Genomic DNA, 22228 nt, shown 5'->3' with positions numbered 1-22228 from the left:
TTTTTGGTTGCTACAGAGTGGCTTTTCATACCTATTTCACAACAGGTATTCTAGGGGCAAAAGCTGGCCAGTGGGTGGCTACATCAGCCCCAAATGTACTGACCAGCAGAAAGTGCTTTCCTGCAGGACTGATGCCAGCTCAAAGTAACTCCTTCTGGGCACTGAGGGCAGGTGATGCCTGTGGGTGCCAGCTCCTGGGGTTGGAGCAGGCACATGCTGGCCTGGATGGGACCATGTTAGAACTGCCGTATCAGCATATTTGCCATGTTCTCTGCAAGCCATCAGTTGCCCTCTGCTCCATACTTGAGGAAGGAAGCCTTATTGATTGTTCTAGATTCTGGCAGCGGGCCTGACTGAGGTGGCCGGGGTGAGGGCTAATATTTGATCTCTTGTCTGATCTTTGGCGTTGAGTCTATGGTGTGGGCAAAGAGGATGTAGAAGTGTTACAGACAAGTGAATGACTTACAGCATTTTGTAAGAGGGTCTCTTCCTCGTAGCTGGAAATAATTCAGGTGGGCGCAGAGGGCGGAGAGAAAGCTTGTTGCTAGTAGACTCTGGGCACGTAAGCTTGGCGTGAAGATGTAAATTCATCCATGGCAGTCAGAGCTCCCAGTCATTTGAGCTAGAACTTAGCAAGATTTTGATCAGTATGTGCTGAATTGAAATAATAGAAAAACAGCCTGAGTTACTTATATTTGGGGGCATGTGGTTCTTAACATATTGCAAATTCTAATGCAAGGAATCTTCCGAGTTCCTCTCTAAACTTACATATACAGCTTCAATTACCGGTCACCTTTCTTCACAAAAGACCCCAGTTGAGACGTATTATGCCGACTCTCATTAAGATGAGTGTAGAAATGCCAACAAATTCTTCCCCTTTTAAATAATACTTCCACCAGAGTGCTTTTGATGGATTCTCCCTCCCTTAGAACACCCTGCTGTTACATTCAGGTCTTGTGTTTGGTTGATTTTCACAGTCAGGAGAAGGTAGGGCAGAAACGACCTCTCGTAACAGGGATGTGCTCCCAAGTTCAAGAGCAGGTTTGAGTTGGAAAGGCAGCATTCAGAGTTTCACCATAGTGAGGTCAGAGGTCAGGTTGGAAGTGGGGAAGAGATGGCTGAGGGGAGGATGTTAGGGTCTGTCTGGGAAAGTTTTTCTGTTTCTCCTTCTGAGAAGAGAGAGGTGAGGAGATGAGGACATCAGTGCCTTGGTTTAGAGGGAAAAGCGAGAGCAGAGCATTCTACAGGGATTGTCTTTATTGATTGTACTGTAATGATTAATCCTCTACCTATGGGGCATCCTGTGCTTGGCCTAGAGGGTGTTTGGGACAATTGGTTGAAGGAAACACGTGCTTTGGCCTCTTGGGGTTCTCAGCTCACAGTGCAAAAGACCCCAAACTGCCACAGTGAGAAGATGATAAATAGGGATGGAGATTCCTGGATCTTGATGGAACTTCTCCTTTTACTTTCTTTCTCCTGGAGCCTCCCCCTTAGAGAATTCTCTCAAACAAGGCCTGTAGGAATTCTGTCCATCCCAAATAAATGTGCAAGTCACAGGTCAGGTGGTGCCCCAGACATATTCTGTATCATCTCAGCATGAAAGTGGTCTTTTTAAGATAAGCATTGCGTATTATTTGGGAGGAATCTTTTGGAAGTTGTGCTTTTTTTTGAAAAAGGAATTCCTCATTTTATTTGGTTCCGTATACACTCTGGACTGAGACTGAAAAATGAAGGATTTAGTCCTTTAAATTTTACATTTTGGCCAAAAGAAACAAAACCATCTTGTGTGTGAACCGTCACTGAGTGATCAGTGGGCAGTGGGCAGGGTTGCAGGCTGGCCTGAGGCCTCCCATTTGCCTTGGATGCTGAGAAGAGACGTAGAATTCATATCGGAGCCTTTTGTGATCTGGGTGATTATTTTGAAACTTCTCTTTAGATGATGCTTATAGCAAGGAATTATCTAGAATCACTTTTATTTTCAGGGTCTGCGTTTGCCTCTAAGAAAACAAATGAGGTTTTATTGTTCCACTTCTCCTATGGTTCGTTACCAAAGGGAGGCATTTCTTGTTTGCTCAGATGGGCTAAAAGCTTTTGCTTCTGCTTGACACGCCCCAGGAGCAAAGTAAGGCATCTGAGACATTAGCATGGTAGATTTTTCTGGACTTCCTCGAGAAGTAAGGTTTTTTTAATGGTGAAAGTTGATGAAACTGTCAACGTTATTACCGTGGACATCTTTCCACGTCTGTACATATCTCTTTGCTTCATTCTTCCCAGTGGCCTGTATGCTGTCTGTTGTGAACAGAGTATAATTTATTGAATCATCCCCCTTTTGCTAGGTATTTAACTTGTGTTCATCTTTTAGTTTCCAGTTACCAGAGAGGCTCCATTGACAAGCTTTGCATACACCTATTTGTTGGGCACCTGGGTGAATATTTTTCTAGGACCTATTTCTGGATCTTTTTTGATATCAACATTTTCATCCTAAACAGCTTCATTCTGATCGCTGCTGTCTTTGGGACTCCTCTATGGTTTGGTGTTTAGCTTCTTTGCAAATCATTTGAGAAAAGATATTCTAAATCAGAGTTCTGCCTGTGTAACAAGAGGGTATGTTTAATTCCTGGACCTTTTTTTTTTTTTTTCCTCTTCTTTTTTTATTGTTTCTAACATACTCTTCCCATGTAGGGAAGCCAGCTCTGCAGACACCAGCTGATAATCTTGCATTCCTGAAAGATGTTGCACCCGCTATGGCAAGTGGCGGCGTGCTGAGGCTCTGTGATGGAGCTCCCCAGCGTGACTGCTCTCAGCTGTGTTTACCCCAGCTCCTCAGGAGGGAACCTGGGGAGACTGATGTCTGAGTTTCGCATCAGCGTGAAAACCAAGCACAATACCGGGAGGGGGGGACCTTGTGCAGAGTCTTTGTGTCAGAAGAGAGAAAAGCCTTCATGTAGTCAATGGGACAAGATAAACATGCTTAACTAATTGAGAAGGCAGCTTTTCCGTGATCCTAGGACTATATCTTACTCTATGATATTGCCACCTTTGCCATGTCTCTCTCTCTCTCTCTTTTTTTTTCAATCGTGGTAAAATACACATAACATAAAATGTACCATTTTAACCACGTGTAAGTGCGCAGTTCAGGGGCATCAAGTACAGTTGTTGTGTAACCATCACCGCTCTCGCTCCCAGAACTTCTTCATCATCCCAAAGCTATGTCTCCTTTTAACAAAAAGAAGGGCATTTTTGAACCTAAAATTGGCATACCTTTGTGGCTGCCAAAGAGTCTTCAGTTCCAGTTTAACTCTTCGAAGGCACGGAGATCAGGGTATCGTAAACATTTGGGGTGTAAATAACACACGGCCCTGCTCCTGTAATTTGCCCAAGAAGACCTAAATTGACACCCAGCTGGTGGAAGCCACTCAACTCCCAGCCAAATAATACCGTCTATGGCATTAATTAAGGAAGGCACTGTGCCTCCGCCTGCTTTGGGCTCCCCTGGCCGTCCAGCCTCAGCCAGCACTTCACCCTGCGTCTCCACCTCATCGAGCAAGCACAAAGGAATTAGTGGTGTTTTGCTTCTAGCATTTCACATGGTGCAGCCTCCATAAGTCACTGAGGAACCTCAGTGCTGGAGGGAAAACACTTTGGCTTTTCCCAAACCAGCTTTTGCTCCCCAGACTTTGCTCTCTCTGCCGAGAAACATGTATGTTTTAGAGGAAGATGGATCCCCAGCCCAGTTCCTCAAGACCTTCCAGAGTCAGATGTCCAAGCCGGAGGAAGGTGAGGCTACGTGCAGGATGGAGAGAGAGCAGCAAACCAGTCACCTTCTACCAAAATGCATTCCCCGCCCGCCCCCCTTTGTTTTTTTAAAGTAATTCCAGGTACCCAGCATCCCTAGTCTGTTCTAGAAGGTGACAAGCAAAATACTGGTTACGGATACTTTGATTCTTTCTGAGAAAGAAAGAAACGTGGTACTCCTTCTGTGGTACTCCTTCGCATCCTATATCCTAACTGTCCCCTTTCCTCCAGATCACTTTTGGTTCTGACCTTTTGTGCCAGTCTCTAGAGGCTGGAGGAAGCTTAGGGAAAACAAAACTCAGAACCCAGCTAGATGTAGCCTGTCTGGTTTGAGGGCATTTGGCACAGTCTTCACAAGACAATGAACTCATTCTACTAATTGTAATTAGCATGAGGTCTTTAGCAGGTTCTTGGGCTCCTCAAACTTCAGAGGCCTTTGATCGGCTCCCCTAATAACCATGCCTCATGCTAACTGGTTTAGTGCGTTTTTTTATGCAACAAAAGCCACCCCCGCCTCCTCTTGAGAAAAAGGGGAGGCTGGGCTTTAGAAACAAGAATTCTCAGTTGTTCTCACTTGTTCTCTAAATCGCAGAATGTTCTTTCCTTATTCAGCCCCTTGGAGTTGCTAAGAAACTGCCGTTTTAGAGGAAAGGTAATTAAATTTTGATTTTAATTTAAAGACAAGGAAGGCAGGGTTCTTCACATTCCTTAAATGAATGGGTGCCCCGAGAGCAGACTTGCTGTTTCCAGATCAGTCCTGGGCAGGCGGTGTGATTGGAGTCTCTTGGGGTTTTGCTGCCAGAGAGCGGGGTTTTGAAATGGTTCTTTGCTGCAAGCGCTGCTGAACTTTGGGGAGAAATACTTAGAAGACCAGTGTGTGCTGGGAAACCAGTGACTCTGGGCTTGATTAATTTATAGGTGTAATTTAAGAAGCTGGTTCTCCATCTGATGACCGGGATGCGTGTTTACTGAGTCCGTACAGGAGGCCTCTCTGCCCGGTGGACATTTTTTATGGCCTTTGCTATGTCAGAGCAAAAGTTGTAGATCTCTTATGAGCAAACGTATTATTATGTCCAGGAGAGGATGGGCATGATATAAAGTTTCAAATGGTCAATTAACAAAGATTTATTCTTTGTCACTCAGGTATTTTCTCTCTCTCTCTTTCTCAATAATTAGCCCTTGGAATGAAGCAGGCTGTGTTCTTCCTGCTTTCCTGGTCCTAGCTTCAGAGCAGGATTTTGAGACAGGCCGTCTGATGTTTAGACTCTTAGCAGCTGGGCCTTCTGGTTCGGTAAAGTGGACTCATTTGGAGCACTTGACAAAAGGGAGTGAGAGAGAGAATGCGGGGGAGAGAATGTGTTTTTTAAAGCACTCCGGGCTGTGTTTACTACACATTTATTTGGTAGAACCTCATTCCAGCAGGGCAGCCAACTGTCCATTGGCTGCAGCCACGCCCTTTGGACTGCCTTCCATTCTGTCTTAATTTGGAGCTCACGCAGGGACCTTAGAATCTCTATTGTAAAGAGTTCTCATCCTCTTTCGGGCCCACGAACTGGCCCCTGCAACCTGCTGAACCCAGAATATGTATTTTTAAACATTTCAGTAAAAACACAGAGGTGAGGTGCTCGTCAGCTTTTCTGTATATGTATTTCACTCCCCCGGTAAAGAGAAAAATCTGTTTGCTCTAATATCTGAGAGTCGAACATGCTGTAAGAGACCCTTGCCTAAAACGAAATCCTTCCTGGCGGAGAAGATGTGACTTTTGTTATCGCAGAAGAACAAGAGATGGGCCAGCTCTGGGTTTTATTCTCTCATCCAGAGATAATTCACTGACTAATTCTTCTTTTTATATCAGCTTGCTGCCCAAAAGAGTTGCAGACCCAAGGGCTTTGGTGTGGCCCAGGGCCGAGGAGAACACGTTCGCTGTTGGAGGGTCTTCGTGCCCACCGTCACTGCCCTGTCTCCACGGTGCTTCCCAAGTGCCCGCTGGGCCGGGCCTCGGAGGGGCTGCCCGCTTCCTGGGGGCTGCCACCCAGCCTGTTCTCCTAGCTGCCATCTGCACCCTGCTTTCACCCCAGCTTTTCAGAAGTTAGAACGGGAGTCCAATCGCTGTCATCCCCTCACTAACGATGCCTGTTCTTAAGGGTCTGATGGACACAAGGAAGAGTGATCACTGAAGGATCTGAGAAAGGGGAGCGCCGTGCTCGGCAGATGCTGGCATCCAGGGACCTTTTCCAAGATGTTTCAGGCCTCGTTCTCCGACTTGTTTAAGGGCAGAGAATAAGGTTGCAAAGGAAATCAAAGCCTGATGTGGAGAAACGAAACATGAGGCCTACTGACTTTTTAAAAACATTTTAAATAACATTCTCTAAGGTTTCGTTTTATACTGAAGGCAGCTGTAATAAGTTTTGGAAGGCGGTGTAAGGTTTCGATTACAGAGCGATCCAGCTTGCAGTTTTTGTACCCAAAGTGAGAAAGGGCCGAGGGGGAGTTGGGGTGGCTAAGAGGTTATTTTGTATAAGGTGAGAAAACTTGAAAGGATGAATTCAAGACTGTAAGCGGTAACATTTGGTACGCTGTAATTTGCAAATGCAATAACATGAAACCATTGCAAAGGTGGTGGGTTTTTTTTTTTTTTTTTGGTGAACATAGTCCGGATAGCAATGGAATAACTTAATAACTAGAGCGCAGCAGCACGCTGACCACAAGTAAAACGAGACCGCAGCTCCGTCGTGGGCCCTGCCAGTGTTGCCCCAGTGACGAAGTTCTCTGCTGAAGGCTGGCGCAGGCTGGAGCTGTCGTGCCGTATGAAAGACCTCATTGTTCATGGGCATCGTTATTTGGTATTACACGCACAGTGTTTGCTTTTGAAACGATTTATGAGAAACAAGCGTGTTTAAGAAAGAGGACTTGGTTTGAAATTCAGTTGATCTGGCTTATGACATTTAAGATTTTATAGTACCTTTGTTTCTGAGAATAAATATTTAAGTCCACTGTAAATATTTATCTTTGAACATGCAAACACATGCACGCAAAACTGGAAAACTGAGCCAGAGAATGAACTGATACCTGACATTCACTTCTCTGTGGAAAGGCGTAAACTACCTCAATATTTGATAGGTGCAAAGGCGCCTATTTTGTGAGCTTGGCTGGCCGTGTCCAGCCTGGAGGGCAGTGCTCCTTGGGCTTAAGTCTCTTGGGAGGAGGCCTGGTGGGGAGAGTGTGTGTGGACTTAATTCTGTTCTTCTCACGTGGACGGGGCGAGCCGGGGTTGAACCAGAGCTCTGTCCCTGCCAGCTGCTGGCAGGTCCCTGTAGCATCCAGCTGGCCGCCAGGCTGGACCAGGAGGCTCACAGTGGCCCATCGCTGGGATGGTGTCTCAGCCAAGCAGTGAGTGTTTCTAGTGATGCTTGAAAAGATCCCAGCTTTGAGATTTTCTGCCCACAAAAACTAGGAGCCTCGACTTCTGGGCTCTTTGCTCAGCCTGTGCGGGTGATACTGTGAAAAATGAATGACTTCTTTGGGGATCTGAAATCTTTATCTTTTTAATGTAAAAATATAGGTGTCTGTGAAGTGATGGGAGATTCTGGAATGAAATGTGCTCAGAGTAATTGCCAGCACTTTTTCTTTTTTCTATTTTCCCTCCCTCCCTCCCTTCCTTCCTTCCTCCCTCCCTCCCTCCCTCCCTTCCTTCTTCCCTTCCTCCCTTCCTCCCTCCCTCCCTCCCTTCCTCCCTTCCTCCCTTCCTTCCTCCCTTCCTCCCTCCCTCCCTTCCTCCCTTCTTCCCTCCCTCCCTTCCTTCCTTCCTTCCTTCCTTCCTCCCTCCCTCCCTCGCTTCCTCCCTTCCTCCTTCCCTCCCTCCCTTCCTCCCTTTTTTTTTTTTTAAAGTTTTTACAACCAGCAACAGGCTTATTGCAGTAAAATCAATTTGCACATGGTCTGGCTCTTGTCCAACACGTTCCACTAAATGACATTTTAATCTGAAAGCCCAGATATAGAAAGGCTTAGGTAGCCATCATGCTGATTGGCTGTTTCCCGCCCCGTGCGCGGGGATACCTAGGCGCAGCACGGAGACATCCTTGCTGTGTTGGGCCTGTTGGCCTGTCCTCATCTTCCTTGGTGGTGTTCTAGGCTGGAGGGTAAAGGCAGTGGTACCCACGGTGCGGAGAGGGAAACGGGCGGTGGCCCGTGCGTACAGGTAGGTGGGGACGGGGTGATGTTTGTGAATGGACGGATGACTGGGTGTGTGACTCTTGACCGAGCTGCTGTGTAGGCAGGTTCCACTCCCGTTGTGATTACGGTGCCTTTGTAGACAGGATCACACAACAGGCTGGTCTGTTACTTGATTCTTGAGGAACCTCGTGTGTGTTTGCTCCTGCACCTTGACGTGGTTGCCTCTACAGGGTTTCTGCAGAGACCACCTCTGAACCGGAGAGTTTCCCTAGAGACTGAGGCAGGTGAGGGAGGGTGGGAAGTAACTGCTGGCTTCTTCTCTATGGGGCCTCCTTTAAGACAGCCTGAGACGTGGCCAGGGTTTGGGAACCGATGTCGCTTTTTGTTCTGTCGGTGCCACATCTGAATAAGCTGAGGAATGTCTGTCTGTGCATCTAGCATGAGATGCGCAGTGACGCTCACTGCTTATCGAGGAGGTGAATGGGGGCGTGGGACAAAGAGTGACCGAATGGACTGAATTCCACAGCAAAGAGATGAGACCATTTGTTCGTAACTTCGGGCCTTAGTTTTTAGTTTATTTTCTTTTTGAAACAATGGATGGAAGAAGTCTTCTCAGAGCATCTTAGAAATGCACGGGGAGACACTGCCTATAGGCACCATTTTGGAATTCAGGGCGACCTTAAAGTTAGTGTTGTCGCTTCCCTGGGATTGTTAAGCTGGCGACCAAGGTGAGCTCTTGATAGTGTCCCCCGTGGAACGAGAGAAGAGGCACTCTTTTCCCCGCCATTTGTCTTTTAGAGTGTCAGAATAAAATCTTATCCCTTGTTCGTCAGGTGGCCACGGACGTCCAGTGACTCATGATGTAGTAAGTTCTTCTCTCAGTTTTCTAAATAAGTACTCCTTTCACACGGGTTGCGCTCCAGCCGTCTCCTTTGAAGTCGTTTTTGTTCTGCGTCAGGCTGTGGTGTTATTTCAAAGGAGTCAGCCAGCAGGCTCGAGGCCTTTTTGGCTTGAGTTCACGGTCAGCCTTCTGGACAACACAACTTATTTGTTCGTCTCTCGCCCCCCCCCCCCGCCCCGTCCTGTCCCTGCTCCCCCTTCCACCCCTCTCTCCCCCAGAGCGATCGCCACACCGGCCCATCCTCCAGGCCGGACTCCCGGCAAACGCCTCCGCTGTGGTCGGAGGCGACGTGGAGTTTGTCTGCAAAGTGTACAGCGACGCCCAGCCCCACATCCAGTGGATCAAACACGTGGAGAAGAATGGCAGTAAATACGGGCCCGACGGGCTGCCCTACCTCAAGGTTCTGAAGGTGAGCACGTTGTGAACCCAAAGACGCCTACGGCCGGGGTCTCCCTGATGGGTTCGGCCGCAGGTTCTGTGGCTTCCCGTTGGCTTTGAGACAAGACAACTGTCTTACGCGTTCAGCACAGGGTGTGTTTAAGAATTAGCAGATCGTTAGGCTTGCTGATAACGCCTCAGAAGGGAGCCATGGGGGTAGCGGGAGGACTGCCAAAGCTGGAGTCAGAATAGTTGAGCTATTTATCGGCCCTGAGGTCTTAGATGGGACATTTAGGCTTAGCTGCACGTCTATAAAAGTGGTAATATCTCCCCTACAGGGCGTTACGCGGAGTAAATGGGATGAAGTAGTGGAAAGAGCTTTGTAAACTCTAGGCGTTGTACCAACGTTTATTGTTACACTGATGTTGTTTTCTCTTCATATGACGTTAGGATCACATTTTAGTAGCCACCTTTTAGAAACAATTTAGATTTTCCTTTTAAGAGAGACCCCTTAACCTTTGAAATTCATTCACACGTGGTTTAGGTGATAAGCTTGAGAAGGTATTCCTGCACTCATGTAATGTTGAACAAGGAAACTTTCTTTCCCCTTGTAGTTCTTATTTGGTTCCTTGCAAGACCTTGTTTTAATAGCACCAGCCTCTTTATTTTTTAGATCTGTCTTGCTCTTCAAGGTGGTGATAGCAAGCAACAGTTAAGTCTGTACAAATGCTTCTGAGTGCATTGCCTGCCACGTCTCCCACGTTGAGCTGCTCATAGAACAGTCTTCCAGTAGGACCATAGGAAGCTCAACTCAGAACATTAAACCAGTGAAGTGTTCTCTCCAGCTGAGAACACCAAGGATCCAAAAAGCTGGAAAGAGATGACCAGCCTGGGGAACTGTGGACCCGTTCTGCAAGGGGGTTGATCACACCCTTCCTCCCCTCTCCACTGGGTCACTTCTGCCGTCCACTAGTTGACTTGTTTTCTTCCTTCTAAACCCACAGCCCTTTGATGTTGCTGTTTAGATGAGATGGAGGTTGTTTTTCTGTGGTGTGTTGGTGGTGGGACCCTAGGTAGTGTGAAGTCCTTCCTGGTTGGCCATTATATTGTTCTCCTATGTCTGTTCCAGCACTCGGGGATAAATAGTTCCAATGCAGAAGTGCTGGCTCTGTTCAATGTGACTGAGGCGGACGCTGGGGAGTATATTTGTAAGGTCTCCAATTATATAGGGCAGGCCAACCAGTCTGCCTGGCTCACTGTCCTGCCAAAACAGCAAGGTAACAACGTTTTTGTTTTGTTTTTGTTTTTGTTTTTGTTTTTTGTTTTAAAGAAGGCTGGATATAGAAGCTGAAAAGACTTGGTGCTTTGGGAGACTGCAGGCAGCTTATAGGATAACTCTGTGGCCTTGGTATATTCATCATAATCTTTCTTTGGTGATGCAGCTGGTATGATGCCAGCAGCCATGGAAAAATGCCCACAATATTCAAAGTGCTTGCTCTAATTTCTTCTAAAGATTACCTTCCACCCCCACCCAGTTTTTAAGTTGTTCCTTCTGGTTTATCTCGTTCAGGCTGCACATCTCCCATCATTACTGCACGTCGGCACCATTGTAAACACACACCGGCATGCCTGTTGAACTTGTGGCATTTGCATAGCAGCAGAATTCATACCTCCTCTGCCCCACATTTTGAAAGAAATATCGGCACGATATAATTGGTTCAACAGAGCATCATTTTCTTGGTTGCGTAACTGATACTTATGGAATACTGTCCTTGACTTTGTTATCCCAAATTCAAGGCTATTCCATCTCAGAGAATAAATGTACGGCTGGCTGCTGTTGAAGACAGCAGGTTGCCTTTCTCGATTTGTCATGACTCACTTTCAAATGTTTGTATTAAGAAAAGAAAAAAAAGAGTCCAGTTTCTTTGCTACCAAGATCATGCCTTCTTCCCTTTTCTTTCAATGCAGTGTATGTCAAGATGGTTACGCCAGGAGTAAAAATAACCAGAGCCTGGTAACCAACACAAACTCCCACCCACCCTGGTGGTTCCCACAGGCCTGGAAGGCAGTGCCAGGTGTCCCCTTGGGCTTATCTGCGGTGTGCTGTCTTACGACACGACAGTTTAGACAGAACCATCCTTTTTTCGAGGTGGGAGTCTGCAGCCAACAGGACCAGAACCCAACTTGGACTTTTGGGTGCCATGTTTTTGGAAAATCACCCCTATATCCAAAGCAAAGCAAAGCAAAGGCCAAGAGACTGGATCTCTGTGGGCTGATTTTTCCATGCCTTTGATCGCATGCATGTATGTCTAGGTGGTGAAGCCAGTGTGGTGACGGGCCTGTGGAGGTGAGCTGCTCCGTGTCGCTCAGTCTCTCTCGGTTGTGGGCTTTGTGGATGGGCTGCAATCGGAATCTTCCGGTGGCCGGTACCCTCCGGAGCCCCCGGTGCGACGCCTCATGGTTCCATGGCCCCCTCCACAATCATTCCTGTGTCGTCTAGCCTTTTCTCTTGCTTTCCTTGTTTTCTAGGCCGCCGGTGTTAATACCACGGACAAAGAAATTGAGGTTCTCTATATTCGGAATGTAACTTTTGAGGATGCTGGGGAATATACGTGCTTGGCGGGTAATTCTATTGGGATATCCTTTCACTCTGCATGGTTGACAGTTCTGCCAGGTATATACTGCTCTTTCTCGCCATGGTTTTTTTCCTCTTCTTGGTTGATTGCTATAAAATTAACACAGCTTCTGTTCTCAGAAATGGCCCCTTTTCCCCTTGCATAAAGAGTTTTTTAAATGTTTAAAAATTATCCCCCAGGGATAAGAAAGTTGTCTTGGAAATTCACTCACAGTGAGATCCCACCCTCACATTTATGATCAAGTGAAATTTCACCCTTCAAACCCGAAGGGGTCTTATACTTTTAGTGAGTCATTGGGTCAATGTATAGATTTACCCATCCCCCTTTCTTTTAAGGACGAAGTTGAAATTACTTTGTAAAATCCAAAGTAATTTTTTCTCATGTCAAATTCCATTTTGCTAAAATCCCATAAGTACTTTTATTACTTTTGTTCTGCTTTCTATTTTTAACAAGATGTAAATAGATGGGTGTATGTTGAGGTGCCCGGGGAGAAGCACCCCCGTGTGTAGGGTGTACAGAAGCAGTGTGTTACCTACCTTGGGGATCGGTGGCTTGCTGCATGATGGAATGGAACGGACTCTCAATTTGCTTTTACTGCAAAGCATGCTCTTGCCATCTTGGGCTTGATGTTATTTCTACCCTACACAGAAATCAACATCACTGCAGCCCTGTTGCCTAAACATTGCTGCTGTCTGAATCTTTAACCGACATCTCTATCCTAGTCAAGCTTTCTTGATAATTACTATCTCCTTTAATGCATCTGTCTCTTCGTCATTTCCTTTGCGAAACTGCATAGACTATGGTTTGCTAGCTCATAATGTTCCACTCCAGTTATTAATTCCTTATTTTTAAAGTGCGGTGCCTACCTGCATGCTTATTTTATATCTAGTAAAAATAAATTGAGCATTTCGTTTTGTGCTGTGCTGCTGAGAGTTTTGACTATCTTGCAAATAGTTTTCTGTTTCAAATGTATAAGCTTTAAATAATGCCATTGCATTCGTTTTGCCTTTTGTTGTGAATCTGCTCTGTGAATATTTGCTCTGAGACAACGAGGCGCCCCTTGTATTGAGCTTGCTTTTACTTGCAGTACTGCATTCTGCAAGTGCCTGGCTGGCGCTTCTTAACCAATTTGCCTGACAGTACAAGCACATTAACTAAGAATGCAGTTTGAGAAAAATACTACTTGGAAATACACTGCTTGTCGATTAACCATTAAGCACTAAGGAGGGAGCAGACATTATTGGAAGTTGGTATAAGAATGTGCTAACTTAAGTAATTATATGTATCCTCACATGCGACATTATCTCTATTTTTCCTTTAAGAGACAAGTTGCAGTGACATCAGTTTAACGAGACACACAAAAATTTAAATGGTTATTGACGAAGGAATGTTACAAGCTTTTTATCGTATGGACGTAATGATTCTATATTATAAGCAATTCAGTCTTTATATTAAATGTATTTGTATTTTTAGTTGAATAATCTACTGGACTATATTAAGAAATTTGAACCTTTTTCAGTCTGGCCTGCTAGATGAATGTTTATCTCATGTCCTATGGAACTGTGTTCATCTGGGTCAATGACTTTGTTGCATCTTCCTTTGGAAGAGCTTACCCAAATAAGACTGAGGCACCGTTCCTTTAGAAATAAAAGTGGGCATCGTTCATATTTAAGAATTTTTAAATGGTTTGCCTCAGAGACCATCAAGGAAGAAGACTGTCCTTTTGTTGAGGTTGTGGTTGGCTGCCTTACTCTGCCCAAATGTCTAACAGAATGTGACCTCGTAACCTGCCCCTCGTAACTTGGTGGCAGCCAATCCACCACGATCACAAGATTGCAGAGGCCCGTTGAGGATAGAGATAGGGACCACCTGGGCCCCGGTGGTAAAGTGAGGAGCCCTTGGTTATTCACCTTCGTTTGGAAGAGGTGCACGGCCGGCCCAGAGCCCATGCCCTCCTGCAGCACTGAGTTATCGGGAAGCCCGTCTTGCCTTGGGAATGGTCGTCGCCTTTTGATTCCTGTAGTTCTGCCAGGATGCATCAGTCCAGTGTCCTAACTCTGTGGCCTGCTTATCTGTTCCTCTCCTGTGATCTGCAATCTAGCTCCAGTAAGAGAAAAGGAGATCACAGCTTCCCCAGAGTATCTGGAGATAGCCATTTACTGCATAGGGGTCTTCTTGATCGCCTGTATGGTGGTGGGGGTCATCGTGTGCCGGATGAAGAACACAACCAAGAAGCCGGACTTCAGCAGCCAGCCGGCTGTGCACAAGCTGACCAAGCGCATCCCTCTGAGGAGACAGGTAACAGAAAGTAGATAAAGAGTTTGAAGAACTTTACCCCTCCCCCATGCCCAGCCAGCTCTTCGGTCTCTTCCTCTGCCTCCGTGCCATCTTCTCCTTCTGGGAGTGTCCCTGTGCCAGTGGTTCCCATGGGCCTCTTCGTGGCCATCTGATCAGTGTCTGTAGCTTGGAGGGTCAAGTCTTGGTGCATCAGTGGGGTCGACCGAGTCTAGTTCCAAGGGCGAGAAAGCCCAATGGTGCAAGACTCTGAGCTCCTCCACATGACTGGAAATAACCCAGGAGGCAGTGCCCTGGTGCGTTTGGTGGGACTCGAGTGCAGTGGTCTCTTCAGGGCATAAGCCCCTTTTGTTCCTGTGATCTAACGCTTTTTTTGGAGACAGGCTCATGCCACTAGTTGGAAAGCAAGGGACTCTCGTTCTCTTAGACTTATTTTTTTTTTAAGTCAAGGTCAGAAGTCTGTCCCTGGAGGTGACTGAACTACTGCCCCATGAGGTCTGTCTTAACTGAATTTTGGCTCCACCTCTTTGATTCTTAAAATAGAATCGTATGCCTGTAGTATGTTGTTTGCACTAACACTGTGACTGTGGATTCGGTGGCAGAATGATTTTTATAACGAATAGGGAACAGATTGTTGTTAACCCCGCACTTGGTCTTTGGTGGTTACGTTTTCCTTGTGCGTTCCTCCCGATTGGTTTACTTTTGCTTTGGGCAGACAGGGCAAGATGCAGCCTACACCTCTGCTTTAAGCCAAAACCCTGCAGAGCTGACAGAGCAGGCAGTGCTCTGATTCTGTCTCGTGCTCACGAAGATGGAAAGGGGAAACAGGTGGGAAGGCAGTGTTTCCAGAAGTACTTGGAACTTGGTTCTGATAAAGCCATGTTTTTTGAAACAGCAAGGAAGATGGCTACCTCATGGGCCCTAACTCAGTGTGTACTTCAGTTGAATTTACAGGGCGCTTGTTAAAATTGAAGACTCCTTAGTCTCAGCCCCCGAGATTCTGGTTGAGTAGGTCTTGGATAGGACCAGGAACCTGCATTTTAAGCAAGTCCTCCAGTGATTCTGAAATGCACTCCGAGCAACTCTGGGATAATCCCAGCCCTGTCCCTCCTGGGACTTCAGGTGGTGATGACATTTTCTGGACAAGGCCCTAGCAAGGATTAGGGACCATTCGGTCAGCAGCGGTTTTAGCACAGATCCGGCTGTTCTCAGCCCACCTCCGAACTCCGGGCTGAACGGGTCCTTGCTGACTTCTTTGAAGCCACGTTTCAAGCAGGTCTTTCTAAATGGAAGCTGAGGGTAGCATTTGGAGTATGTGTCACGTGCAGGCAAGTGCTCAAATGGTGTTAAGAGTTGGGGGGGAGAAGGGTGCCCATTGGTCCCCCTGCCTCCAAGAATGCTGTTGTTCTTAAAATGGTACCACTATCATTCTTGGGGCCAGGGCAGCGATGATGAGGCCACTTGCCTGATTCTGGGAGAGTCCAGCCCTAAGGTGACTCTTACAAGATGGTACCTTTGGTGACCTTCAGGTGATGTGGCCACCCCTCCCCAACCCTTGCTCCTTACCAGTTACCTCTGGGCCATACTTACTGCCACCATCTTGAGAGCCTGGCTCTAGGGAGCTGAAAGAGGGAGTGGTGTTCCCATCTCTATTATTATTTTTTTTCTAATAGGGAAAAATGCTACCTTCTGGAGGAAACCTGTAATTTGGTGTAGCTAGACCATTGTCCTGTAATTATTTCATCATCTTTTTTTCCTGCAGCTGTTACAATGCTCTTCTCTTTATTTAATATAAAAGAGGCAGATGCCTTTAAAATCCCCTCGACTCAACTCTGTTCATTGTGTTTTTATTTCTCTCTGGCTGACTGGCCTTTCTTCATTGTCATCTGCACCTAAGTTGGCCATTTCTCCTCTACTCCCCTGTGTAACTAAAGGGAACATTCGAGCTCTTCCTCCTTTTTTATCCCTCCCTCCTTCCTTCCTTCCTTCATAATTTTCTGAGTGCTTAGTCTAACCCAGGTTCCATATAAGACATGGCCCGTCGCCTTCGCCAGTGGCTCCAAGGTCATTTGGGGGCTTTCATTTGAGATGCAATTGCCTTGTGTTTCAGTAAGGTCGAGTACTGTAAGAGAAGCAGAACAAAGTGGGCAAATACCAGTTCCCTGGAAAAATAAATCTCTGGGAGTTTATTTGGGGAAATGTTGACACATCTCAGCTGCTCATATGGGATGCACTGATTCTTCACAAAGAGCGATTCGTCCATAATAAGCACAGCCCCTTTGGTGGAGGAGACGCTTGTCAGGTAGCTGGATAAGAGGGGGTTATTGGACTGTAGCTGGAATGAAAAGCCCCAGAAAGGCCGGCAGATATGTTGATGATGGAGAGCATACCACAGGGATGCCAAGCATGCCTTTACCTGGCGACAGGTGAGCCTGTAATCAGATGTCTTAGGGATGGGTTTTTCCTAGGCATTTGCTAGGCGCTTGTCACGCTGCACGTGCCCGGCCTTCTTTATCACACGGTAGCATTTTGCGTCTTTGTGGTGAGTCTGAATTTCATCTTCTTGGCCCTGACCCTCGCCCCTCCCCGGAGGTGCACAAACCGCATCTCACTCAATCAATCATTGCTCCCTTTTTAGAACAAGAGAAGGTTAAAAAAATTTTTTTATACTACTGTGAATTTTTTTTTTAATTGACATTTACTAATCTGTACTGGACTTACCAGTGTAAGACAGACATTTGAGTTTGTTTTTGAGACAACAATACTTTTTCTCCAGTACCTAAGAAGAAATTCCTTGTGAGCATTTCCCAGTAACCATGAATTTTTTTGAGACTCTTTATGCCTTTTGATATTTGGGGAAAGAGAAACAACTTTTAGGTCGGGGGGAGGCGGGTAGCACGGGGCATCTCCTGGTTCCCCTTGACGGGGGTCCTCCCACATTCTGAGCTGGGGCTCAGGCAAGGGGACCAGCAAGAGCCAGTCCAGAGAGGGGCATCTGCGTGAGCCTGTTGGCTCTTGTACAGGTTTCCAGGGCTGCTGGTGGATGGCTTGGCCGTTGTGAAGCCTTCCTTGCACATCCGTGAATTACAGGGAGGGCTACCCTTCCCACATTTTGCACAGATTGGTTGGGTGGGGGGCAGGGAGGGGTGTGGAGGGAATTGAGGACGTCTGTTCAGGAGGCGAGCAGCCTCGCTGCGTTTGTTAAATTGGTTTTTCAGGGAGCACATCAGCCTCTTTCTCTGGAACCAGACACTTCCATAGGGCATGATGGAGATTCAAGTGTCTCCATAAACAGATAAACACAGCTCCTGGGTGGGGACATGCACATGGGCATAGCTCATGCTGTCTCACCACCACCAGCATCTCAGAAGCGGCTGCAGGTTTGTTTGTTGTTTTTTTTTTTCCAGACTTCAGTTTCACCCTCTTGGCTGCCGATACAGATAGGTTGAAAGCCAGAGAAAAATCAAGGGCTGTCAAGGTCATGTTTTATAACAATGTCTTTGAGGCAGATGGCACATTCCCAGGGGCGTCATGAACAGGACAAAGATGGCATGTGTGATTCAGGAGCCAGTTCTCGGGGCTGGGTATGAATGGTATGAAACATACCGAACTCCGTGAAGGGCAGTCCCACTTCTAGAAGCTCATTTACTACCTAGCAGCTAAACAGCGTGATCTCGGAACATTCTCTGTATTTTGGTCAATCAAGTGGTCTAATGAAACCTCGCCAGTTCCAGAAAGCATGTGGGTAATTAGATGGTCATGGATGGTTTAACTGGAATTTGCCCTTTTGTGTGGGCGCCTGGCCCTCCCAGCCCCCATTTGGCCATTCTCTCCTCTCCGCTTCCAGAAGACACAACAGTTTGGCTAAGCTCGGACCTGGGTGCGATCTTCTAGGAAGACCAGCCGGTCGGGGTCTGATAGGTTTACTCTGGAGAGTCCTGGGGGGAGGTTTGGGGAGACGGAGACTTGCTAAGGGAGAAAAGTGCGTGCCAGATCAAATACCCTGCCTCTTTACCTAAAATTTGTTATGGAAGGAAAAAAATCCCGTCCCCACACCCCTTGGACCTTTATTTCAGCTTGAGGTGGTGAAGGCATTTTGCCTGCCGTTGGGGAGTGATGGGCAGGGCTTATAGCAAACCTGTGTTAACTCCAGGACCTTGTGCTTTGGTCTGGGAATGCGGATCCGTGGACTGAGAGTCAGAGGGTTTCTCTGGCTGGTTGTGGCCCGTTTGTGAGTCCTCAGAATACGCAAGCGCACAAATATTCATCCCTCTTCCCTGTGGCATCTGTGCCTCTGTCTGCTCTGTTCTCTGTGGGCCCCCCTCTCATTGTTGAATTGAATCTAGTATTAAAAGATAACATAGTTTCTTGGTGGCCCTTTAAAAAGAAAAGAAAAAAAACCCCGCTTCCTTGCTTAATCTCCTTTATGTACCATGGAAATAGACAAAAAGCACATTTAGTTAAAGGCTTGATTTATGGCATGAGGAATTTATGGTAAAGAGATTCTGGAAAGTGAGGAAGCTGAATTGAGACTGTGAAAAAACATGCTAAAAAAGTGCCTGCCAGGATTTGGGAGTGGGGAAAAAAGAGCTTGTTTTAGACTGTTAACGTTTATTGTTGTACATAACTAAATGATCTCTATCGATGGACTATTTTAAAATTAGATAAAAAGGAAACCCAGAATTGAAGAAGCATATCTGATAGGGAAGATTATGATTTTGTGCCAAAAAAAAAAGTGATCATCTAACATTGCTGCAGAAGTAGGATTCAGAGGTGGACAGTGGATTTCCTTAAGGAGTGTGGTCCAAAGAAGAGAAGCTCCAGAAACACGGTGTTCCACGGAGGAATTCCCTGCAAGGGGTCGTGCCAGCCCTGCAAACACGTTAGCACGCGGAGTAAAACGGAGTGAAGAGAAAGCCAGTCGCATTTTACAGTCTCAGAGGGGATTTTAAAAGCATAGTAAAAATGCATGGAGGTAAAATTAAGATATACGTCCACAGACAGAGTGATTGAATTCTGTCGTTTCTTACACTTGGGGCATTTTCTTACCTTTTTTCTCTTTGTGTGTTTTACAAAAGTATTTCACAGATCTGTACGTGGAATCTAAACCTCTACACTTAATGTGAGCAAAATTTCCATAACTTTAATCATAGTGACAGCAACTAAGTTTGGAAAGCTTTTCCATTTTCAAAGCTCTCACCTTAAAACCTTGTTGGAGACAATCTGTTTAGGGGGGAAGATGTATATGGGTGTGAACTTTTGTCACGGTCTGTGGGCGAAGATTCCTTTGGGGTCACAGGTTAGCTGCAGAGCATGAACTTCCGACTGGACGTTTCGTTTTTCTTTCTGAAGCAGCCTCTAAGCCCTGTTTGTCATGAGACTTTCTTGCTCTCCAGCTTTCCTCTTGCCCTGGGACCGTCCCCTGACTCCTGGGTCCTTAATTTCTGGGGTTTGCTTTTTTGCTCGCTGGAGCCCCGGCGCATCCTGGCTGTGAGCAGAGGATCTAGTCTTTCAAACCATTAAGGCAAGTCCTGCCCTTAACGCCGGCGGGGTTTCTCTCTCCCCCATTGCACACCATGTCACAGGACCTCACACACGGAGCAGCCTTGGGCTCCAAGTCCTCGGGCTTCCCCAGGGGGAGGGGAAGCTCCCTTGGATCTGAGCAGCAAAGGACTCTAAAAAGATGCTAAGAGAAACCATTGTGGGGTTGGTAGCGAAAGTTAACTGAGTTCTCAGCAAGCGCCAGGCTCAGCACTAAATGCTTTATGGGTGTGACCTCATTTTACCGTCACGGTAATTCTGTGATGTGGGAATTGTTCCAGTCACCCTTTAACAGGTGAGGAAACTTGAGCTGAGGAACGTCAAGTGACTTGCTGAAGCTCTCACAGTCACCCCACAGCCCGCGGTGGTGCACTTGGTCAAGATGCCGCCACCGGCTCACAGTCCCACATTATAAACAGTTCGCAGGGGCAGGGCACCAGCTAGGGTTGGCTGCTTGGCTAGGGGAGGTCACTGGGTACCCACACGGAAGGACGCAGAGACGCCCCAACACCCAGCCTGTAGCCCAGGGAAGAGGCGACAGCAGTGATCTCGTCATTTTAACTCATTTTAGAAGTCAGTGTATTTTAAGCATATGCCCTGTTTTCCGCCCCCCAGTGCCATGCCTCAGTCCAGATCCTCTGTATTCTTAACAATATTTTTGTCATTAAAGAAAAGTGCTTTGTTTTCGTAGAACGTAAAAGAGATACATATGCATGGGAATGAAATTCAGATGGTTTAGGAAGTTCTGAAATAAGACATAGTACACCCCGTCCCTCAACGTCCTATAATCTCTCTCCCCAAAGGTGACCACGGCTAAGGCTCTTATATATCCTTCCTGAGGCTTGTTTTCAGTGCCTGTGTCCTCACACCTTGCCATGGGAAGGCTACTCCCTTACGTTGTGTCCTGAAGCCTCAACCATGTGTCATTTGCGAGGACATGGCAGGGAAGGCCAGACGGGCCTCTTCACCCAGAGCTGCTCCCCCCATCACCGCCCCAGGGGTTTCTCCCTCACCACGATCCCAGCACGCCATGCACAGGAGTTCTGGCCACCCTGCGGTCCAGCAAGGAGGGCTGCGCTGCTGGCCTTGGAGGGGGTGTTCGTCTGTGAAATCTGCCAGCCCTCGTCCGGTTGGGGCCTGTAACTGTCTCATTGCCAGGCTGACTTTGACTGCTGTGGCGAATCTTCTTGCCTGTCATCTTCAAGCCCGGTTCCCACTGCAATGAGTGGTGATTTTTGCTTCTTCGTGTGGGAGACCTTTTTGTCTCTGAGAACACCAGTCTTCTTTTGCATCCATAGCTCAAAACCGACGCAGGGCGTTAGGATTTGGGGAATTATTTTTAGCCCAACCTATTCCTTGAATCTTTCTGAACCCTTCTCTGCAGATGGAGCTCAAGACATATACATGTGGTCAGTGAAGGTTGTGGAGGTCTTGAGGGTGTTACTGGCGGGCCCTGCAGCTGAGGTCAGCGCACTGCGGAGGTCGTTTCCACGGGCTTTTCGTCTTTTTCTTTTCGCTTCTGCCGTTTTGCCTCTGTGGCCCAGACACTTGGGTGTGAAGCCTCAGTCTCTTAGAACCATATCTATTCATGAGGCCCCTCTCAGCTCCAAAATTAATGATTGTTCAGTTCCTTAAAAAAAAAATTATTTACCATGCTCACAGTGAATAAACATTGATCATACTGTCTGCGTAATAAAATTTAGGAATAACAACCTTTGACAAAAGACTGCTCAAAAGGCTCAGAAATGTTTTCATGTACATTTAAAAAGATAATAGAAATTCTGTGTTAACAATTGCCTACTTCTTGATATTAATACTAAAACCAACTTCCTATTCCTAAAATGATTCCCTCCGAATCCATTCTTGGACATCTTCTCAGGTTTCCTACCTGCTTTTTAAGGGCAGTCTGGGTTTAAAAAGGAGAGAATCAACGTTTTTAAGTAGGACGTTCCCAGGAAAGTACAGTCTTCTGGTTCCCTGTGGGAATGGGGAATGGTCCAGGCTCCACCTTGAAAGTTCATCCCCATTAAATATGTTCATCTTTACTTGGTCCTTGCCACCTTGATTTAAAAAGTGTTTGTAAGCACAGCTGGGAAGAAGGGTTGATGTGGGCAGTCATGCAGGGGACAGAACCACGTTTGAGGGGTCACGTCAAACCCCAGATTCCAGCTCTCTCGGGCCAGAGTCTTGTTCATGGTTTGGAATAAGGTGATGGTCAGGCAGCCCGCGATGGTGTTTTCCTTTACAGAAACCAGCACAGGGAAGATGATATATTTAAGGAGTAACCATTTTATCAAATGCAGACTATAATGGATTAGAGTAAATGAGAAAACTCAGTGAAGCCCTGCAGGCTTCCCCGGGGGGGAAAGGAGCTTTCCCACGAGATTGTGAATAAAGAGGTATTTTTCTTTCCCTTGACTCTTCGTCCACTAGTTTCTGAAACTGAAGTTGACAAGAGGCAGTTGATTTTCTCCGAATGGCCTGGGCATCAACCAGTTCCCAGAAGGAC

General features: G+C 46.7%; 1 protein-coding gene across 10 annotated transcripts in view; it reads left to right on the top strand.

Moving 5' to 3' along the window:
* Positions 1-22228, top strand: part of FGFR2 (fibroblast growth factor receptor 2) — a 102742-nt gene that overhangs the window by 56779 nt on the left and 23735 nt on the right. For 5 of the 10 annotated variants that reach the window (XM_068548682.1, XM_068548679.1, XM_068548675.1 and 2 more), the window contains 3 exons: positions 9088-9278; positions 11777-11921; positions 13985-14181. In XM_068548682.1, the coding sequence (XP_068404783.1) occupies positions 9088-9278; positions 11777-11921; positions 13985-14181 (533 nt within the window). Of the gene's footprint in view, positions 1-9087; positions 9279-10376; positions 10525-11776; positions 11922-13984; positions 14182-22228 lie in introns of all 10 variants that reach the window. The other 5 variants (XM_068548680.1, XM_068548678.1, XM_068548674.1 and 2 more) reach the window with 2 other exon arrangements.

The sequence above is a fragment of the Eschrichtius robustus genome, chromosome 7, assembly GCF_028021215.1.
Source record: "Eschrichtius robustus isolate mEscRob2 chromosome 7, mEscRob2.pri, whole genome shotgun sequence".
Lineage (NCBI taxonomy): Eukaryota > Metazoa > Chordata > Mammalia > Artiodactyla > Eschrichtiidae > Eschrichtius > Eschrichtius robustus.
This window is presented reverse-complemented; position numbering and strand designations above follow the sequence as displayed.